The 6984-nt window shown below is 50.6% G+C and overlaps 1 protein-coding gene across 2 annotated transcripts in view; it reads left to right on the top strand.

Moving 5' to 3' along the window:
• The first annotated feature begins 321 nt into the window (after positions 1–321).
• GPR157 (G protein-coupled receptor 157) overlaps positions 322–6984 on the top strand; it is a 14569-nt gene continuing 7906 nt past the window's right edge. For both annotated transcript variants that reach the window (XM_015648520.2, XM_015648519.2), the window contains exons 1-2: positions 322–745; positions 6000–6213. In XM_015648520.2, coding sequence (XP_015504006.1) covers positions 369–745; positions 6000–6213 — 591 coding nt within the window. In that variant the 5' untranslated portion in view covers positions 322–368. The remainder of the gene's footprint in view (positions 746–5999; positions 6214–6984) is intronic.

Below are 6984 nucleotides of genomic sequence, written 5' to 3'. Positions count from 1 at the left end.
CTGGGGCAGCGACTGCGGCCACTCCGGACACTGTGACAGGGACTGCGGCCACTCCGGACACTGTGACAGGGACTGCGGCCACTCGGGACACTGTGACAGGGACTACGGACACTGCGGGCACGGTGACAGGGACTGCGGACACTGCGGACACTCCGGACAGAGCCGGACGGTCACTCCGGACAGTGTGCGCCCGTCCCGCGGGGCTGCATCGCGCTGTCCCCTCGCTGTCCCCTCTCTCCATCTCGCTGTCCCCTCTCTCCATCTCGCTGTCCCCTCTCTCCCCCCTCTGTCCCCGCTGTCCCCGCTGTCCCCGCTGTCCCCCCTGTCCCCCCTGTCCCTCTGTCCCCCCTGTCCCGCTGTCCCCGGCCATGCCGTCCCCGCTGCCCCCCACTCGGTTGCGGCTGGCGGAGCGCGGGGCGGTGCTGGTGTCGTGCTGTCTGTCCTGTGCGGGGTCTGTGCTGCTGCTCTGCTCCCAGGCTCGCTGGCCGGAGCTGCGGACCCGGCCCCGGCAGCTGCTGCTGCAGCTGTCCCTGGCCGACCTGCTCTCGGCCCTGTCCTACTTCTACGGGGTGCTGCGGGACTTCGAGCGCACCTCGTGGGACTGCGTCCTGCAGGGCGCCCTGTCCACCTTCGCCAACACCAGCTCCTTCTTCTGGACCATGGCCATCGCCCTCTACCTGTACCTCAGCATCGTCAGGGGCTCGCCCGCGGGCGAGGCTTTGCTCTGGTGCTTCCACGCCGTGAGGTGGGTGCTGAGAGCTGCCGGGACCCCCGGGCACCCCCAGCCCTCCCCGCGGAGCCTCGCTCGAGTCTCTGTGCTTTCCTCCTCCTTCCCCTCTAATTCCTTGTAAACGGGATTTTGTTGTCTTTTACCGACCCTGCTTGTTCCCCCATTCCCTTCCCGAGTGAAGAGCTGGAGATGTGGAAAAGTTAAAGGTTTCTTGTTCAAGGTCGCTTAGAAAAATCTCTGTCAAGTTCTAATGACTGGAAAACCTGGCTTCTGCTTTTCCTCCAGTCTGCTCTGATGTTCTAGAATAACAAACCTTGTGTCTGTGGCACCTGTCTGCTGCTGCCCAAGTGTTTGGGATCTGTTCCCACGGGTCCCCAGCTTCCCCTGCCAGCCTGGCCCGTGGGTCCTGCCCCCCTGCCCAGGCAGCATCCCGTAATTCCAGACAGGAGAGCGCTGTCCACGAGTGATGAAACTGCTGGGGAAGTGCTCTGAAGGTTGTTTTGGTGTGTCTGATTGAAAGCAAGACAAACCAGACCACAGTGTAGCTTTATGTCTGTTTCTGCTATTTAGGGCACTGATTTTCCACATCATGTTTAGTAAAAGCTTTCATTATGCAATTGGAGCTTGTGGAATCATGTGCTGCGTCCATGCCGAGCAAACCGTGATCCTTTAGTCCCCCGTGTTGCCAAGCTTTTGCAATAAATTATAAGAGGAGTGATCTGGTTTAAAAGGGGGGAGAAAAAGCCCTCAGGACAAGTAGAGAATTTTCTTTGGTTTCTTTAGTCCAATATTTGTCACCTTTTAGTTTCAAACAGCATCGTTTGGCAGATGATTGCAGTAGAGCTGAGTCCAGGTGAGGATGGGCCAGAGACACTTTGAGAACTCCAGTTCCTGCCCTACCTGCTGGAATTGCTGAGAGAAGATGCACTGGAGGAGTATTTATGTTATTTCATCTCAAGTAAATAGAGTTGTACTCAGAGCTGTGGTGAGGACAGGGTGCTGGTAAAGAACATGTTGCTTAATGGATATAAAAACCCAGTCTGACTCCTTCGTGGCCATTCTGGTTCCACCAGGCACATCAAAGCACTCAGGCAAATCTGGCCTATTTGTAATTTTCCCAACTGCTAATTGCCTGTGTGGCTTTTCCTGTACTTGAGTTTCTCCAGCTGGTTTAATGCTCCTCAGCCTTGTCAGCTACCAGGAGAGGAGAGAAAAAGAGTCACTGAAACAGCTCTGGCTGTGATCTGTGCTCCCTCTAAAAACTGTAAAAATCCTGGGAGATTGCTCCAGCCCTTGGCACAGAGGGAGAGATGCTCAAACTGAGCTGCTTCTGGCTCAATTTGTTTGGTTTATTTTCGGTTCTTTACAATAAAAATGAAATCCCATCTTCAGTCCTTGGTATTCATCAGCACCATTTGCTCTTTTTAAAGGCTGTAGAGCACCTGTGAGCAGGTTCTGCTTTGTAAATGCCTCCTGTTCTGTGCAGGGCCAGTTTAAAGCTGCTTCTGCTTTATGATCTGTCTGAAAAGCCAGAGAAAACAAGTGAGGACGTGTTCTCTGCCCATCCCCTCGTGACACATCACCCTGCTTTCCTTCCCTGCACCTCTCTAGTTACCTGAGAAATTAATCTCTGGACATAATGCTGGGAGATGGAGCTGACTAAATACGTGTTGGGAGTCGGTATCCGGAATTTTCCTGAGGGAAATCAGGGTGTCCCAGTGGATGAAACCCGTCAGACAGGTTTGTGCCAGGGATTCCTGTGGTAACACATCCACCAGTTCCAGCCTGGAGAGCTGCAGCCTCTGCTTTGCTTTGAAACTTGTTGAGCTCAGAGGAGCTTTGAAAAGAAGCAGCTCTGGAAACTCTTGGCTGGCTGGAACACGTGAGCTGTGGCATCAGAACCCACCTTGGGATTGTTTCCTGCTTGGCTTTTGGTACCAATTGCTGACATTTAAAGGGTTTTCATTTCATGATTAGGCTGTGCAGATGTTATAACCATAAATATACTTTCTTTTAAAAAAACATCTATAACACATGCATGCTTATATATTAAAATATATGTTACATATAAAAATCTATGATATTTTATATGTAAATGTATATATATACATTTATAACCATGCATAAATATTCATGTCCATGGAGTGCCTGGGTCCTTTCATGCACTGCTGCTCTGTTCACCTCACTGCTTCATGGGCTGCCTCCTGCATGGTTGAGCTGGGTTCAGCCATGTTCAATCAAATCAATCAATTCAATCAATTCAATCAATTCAATCAATCACTTCAATCAATTCAATTAAATCATGGGTTCAATCAATTGACCTGGGCCAGATTTGGAGTTCTGGTTACGATGTGTGCTCCCTGCTCCTTCCTGGAGCTGGCTGGGATATCCAGGATCCAGATTTTCCCGTCCTTACAGAGCAGAAATTGCTGTCCCCAGAAGATGCTGTGTGCAGCCCTGCTGGCTGCAGGCTCCTTGTCCAACCTGTGCAGGTGACAGCAAATCCCCTGCTTGTGAGAGCCCCAGGGGGAACAGCATGTGCAGCAGAAATCAAAATGTGCTTATCCAGAACTCTGACCCCAGAAAACCAGGGCAGGTCGAGCTGAACGCTGCTGGAGCTGAAGGTCCTCACCCTGCTTTGTTTGGTGTGACTGCAGAGATCCTCTGGGTTGGATGATTTTTTTATTCACAGGTTACCAGGAGCTGTATTGGAGGAATGAGTACTGTTGTGTCTGTCTTACAGGCTGGATTTCCAGCCTTTTTACAGGAAGGAGGAATCATTTTCCCTTCTCTCACTGTTTGCATCCAGGTGTGCTTTGGAGAGGCCCAGCTGACACGAGGGTTCTTTGGGGCTCAGAGGAATATTTCTGCTTCTCTGTTATCCTGGATCCTTTTTATTGCAGTCCTTACACACACCTGGGGTGCTGAGTCCTGATCTGCAGTTCCTCCTGTCCCCTGGTTCAGCACTGGCACTTGGCAGCCCTCCTCAATCTGTCACTTAGGAGCTCTGAAAAAGAACCAAAGCACCAGTCTCAGTTCTCCTTTCCAGCCTGCTGAGATGGAGCTGAAATTCACAGAAATGTCTGATTCCTTCCTAGGTCCTTCCTAATTTCACTTTGTTGGTAATCCCTTTGCTTGGTGTTGGTGGTAAATATCCATCTGATCCCAGAATGCTATTCCAGTGCTAATTCACTTCCCGTTAATGCTGCACTTTTCTTCCACTCTCTCCCTTTCACCAGTTACTCCTGAAGGTTTTGAAGTCCCTTTCTTAGTGGTGAGTTATTTCCTCCTGTGGTGTCTCTGTGTCTGTACTCACACTGTCCTGTCTGACATCCACACACAGCCATTTGACCTGCCTTTATCTTAATTCTCTTTCAGCTCCCTGATGAGATCGTTATTTAGGCAAATTAGTTTCTTAATTCACTTCCTTTTTCTTGGTGCCTTTGTGCCTTAAAATGGTTTTTCTAAGGAAGTGAATTTCTCTTGAATGCTTTCCCTTAGTGCTCAGCTCTCCCAGGGGTGCTGAGAGTGGAATGTCTTTGCATTTGCAGTTCTTTCTGAGAATTCACCAGGTTTACCAAAGTGACTCCTGGATTGTGTGGAAACTTTCTTGGTGGTGGTGACGTTTGGGATGTTTTTAGAAGTCTGCTCTGATAACAGAGTGGGGAGGGCTCCCTGCAGCACAGCTGTCCTTAAATAACACCACTGCCTTGGATTAGCACTGCTTGTTCTGAGCTGAGCCCTGAAACAAAATGTTCTCAGCTCTGAAGAGTTGACTCTCAAGTTTTTTACAGCCCTGTATTTATATTTGTTTCTTTTGCTAGTAGGTGAATCCAGACATTATTTAAGAGTAGGTAATGGGGTATTTTTGAAATGCAATATCATGGGATTGTCTCTGATTGGGCTATGGAGTTTCAGATAAAGTTTTGCCTACCTAGTCTGGTGTCTCTGAATTTTGGGGGCAAGATCCTTTCCATGCTCCTGCAGCTGCTCCAGGCTGTCAGTGAAGGCTGTTTGAGAGCAGGATTTGTTTTCTGTGTGCTGGGGAGGGCAGGAGGGTTGTGCTGGCAGCTGTCTGAGCCCCTGTCCCTGTCTCTGGGGTGGCTGTGGGAGGGCAGGTGACACATTCAGCTGCATGCAGGGCACTCTGCTGCTGTCATTTTTGTTTGGGCTGCTGGGATTTTTCTCTTCTTCCTCATGGTTTCTTGTGGGCAGCCCAAGCTGCTGAGTGATTTAATTCGGTGTGTCACCACAGTTATTTTTCTTCTAAATGCTGCCCTGTATTTGCCTCTGCTGTCAAGGGAGAAGCCAAAGCCACAGGTCCAAGTTATGTGAACGTGGCTCCTCTTTTCTTTCTCAGCTTTTTGCTGGCACTACCAGTATTTTTTCCTGTCTCTTTGTCCTTCAGAAATTGTATTTTTGCTCCCAAAATATTGACTACACCTCCACCTAAAAGCAAAGAAAGCAAACAAACAAACAAGGCACTGATAGAATGAAGTTGTGGATTTCTTTGTGTGCCGAGTTTCACTTTGGAATCAGGAGGTGGGACTTGGCTGCTTGTGCTCTGAAAGCTCAGCATCAGCTGGCTGGGTCCTGCAGGAAAATCCCATTTTACAATGCCCTGGCCTTGTCAAATCCTCAACCTCTCGGTGTCCAGGAGGGAATGGGAGAAGGGCAGGAGGTGGGCTGGGTCCTGCTGCCCTGGCTGCCCCCTGAGCTGTGCAGCCCTGTCACTGTCGGACACGAAATGATTCACACAGACCCAGCTCGAGGTGTGGTGAAAGAAGAACAGTTTATTTGTTCTTTCAGTATTTATAGGTTTCTGACCAGGACCAGGGATTGGATAGTCAGGTCACCACCTTCCCAACCACACTGGCTGTGAGATGTTCATCACAAGGCATATCTTTAATGGAATGGATAAACTCCTGTGTTTATAGTTACTCCTGGGAAAATGGTTAGAAATTATGAAAACCATATCAAAAGGGCTGATTCTCAGGGTGACACAGGACAGCTCAGAGTGCAGCACATCCCTGACCTCTGCCCTCAGGGCTGGGCTCCACATTTCCACAGTGTGAAGGGAGGTGGATTTGCAGTCCTGGGTCATTCAGTGCCCAACACTTTTTGGTCACTTCCCCTCAGCTGCTGCTCCGGGATAAACGCTGGATTCCTGCCTGGGGGAGATCCCCTGGCTCTGCCACCCATCTCCTGAGGTGTGGGGGGCTCAGCTGAGGATGTTCTTGGCTTGACCTCATTCTCTGTGTCCCCCCAGCTGGGGTGTCCCCCTGGCCATCACGGTGGCCGCTGTGGCTCTGAAGAAGATCGGCTACGACGCCTCCAACGTTTCTGTGGGCTGGTGCTGGGTGGACCTGGACGCCGAGGATCGGCTCCTGTGGATGCTGCTGACGGGGAAGGTGTGGGAGATCCTGGCCTATGTGACCCTGCCAGTGCTCTACATCCTCATCAGGAAGCACATTTACAGAGCAGTGAGTATTTGGTTCCATCCCCCCTGCTCTGTGTTTCTCATTGCTCAGCAGCTGCACAGGCAGGGGATGCTCCACGGCTCTGAAATGTCCCCAGCCCCGGGAGAGGCAGTGCCCTGATCCAGCACACAGTGACTTAGCACAAGCAGAATGTAAAAGCCCTTTGAAAAGGAGCAGGGCTTGTGGGATGTTCATGAGGGAAATGCTACAGTCAGAATTGAAACGGAATGTGAAGGACAAATTCAGCTTTAATCAGTTTTCTGCAGTTCCACTTGTACCAAGATTGGAATTCTCCAAGCTCGTTCCTTTTAGTGTCTCCAATGCCAGTTTGTGTTTGTGGATGTTATTCTGTACTGGCAGCTCACAGCTCCATTTGGGAATCCAGGCAGGGGATGGCTTTGGGCAGCACACAGGACATTCCCTGTCCGAGCAGGGGTTTGGGATTCAGTGGTTGCTGTTCCTTGTGAACACACAGAATCCATCTGGACAGCGTTTGCATAACAGACAAGTCCAGATGAGAGCGGCAGGAGGAGCTGCAAGCAGAGATTGCTCTTCTCTCTGAGCTGTGTTAGAGAAAGGAGCCCCACGTGTGGGTTATTTCCTTCTGGAACTTTCTGCCTCTGCTCGTGCTGCAGCTGTGGTGGTGGTGGGGACAAACACAGCCCTGCTCAGGGAAAGGGCCTGCAGATGATCTGGAATAAAGAGGCAATTTCCAGAGGGAAGGGAAGGGAAGGTGCGGGAAGGGAAGGTGCGGGAAGGGAAGGTGCGGGAAGG

The sequence above is a fragment of the Parus major genome, chromosome 21 (genome assembly GCF_001522545.3).
Source record: "Parus major isolate Abel chromosome 21, Parus_major1.1, whole genome shotgun sequence".
Taxonomy (NCBI): Eukaryota; Metazoa; Chordata; class Aves; order Passeriformes; family Paridae; genus Parus; species Parus major.
Note: the sequence above shows the minus strand (reverse complement) of the source record. Positions and strands in the feature narration are given on the sequence as shown.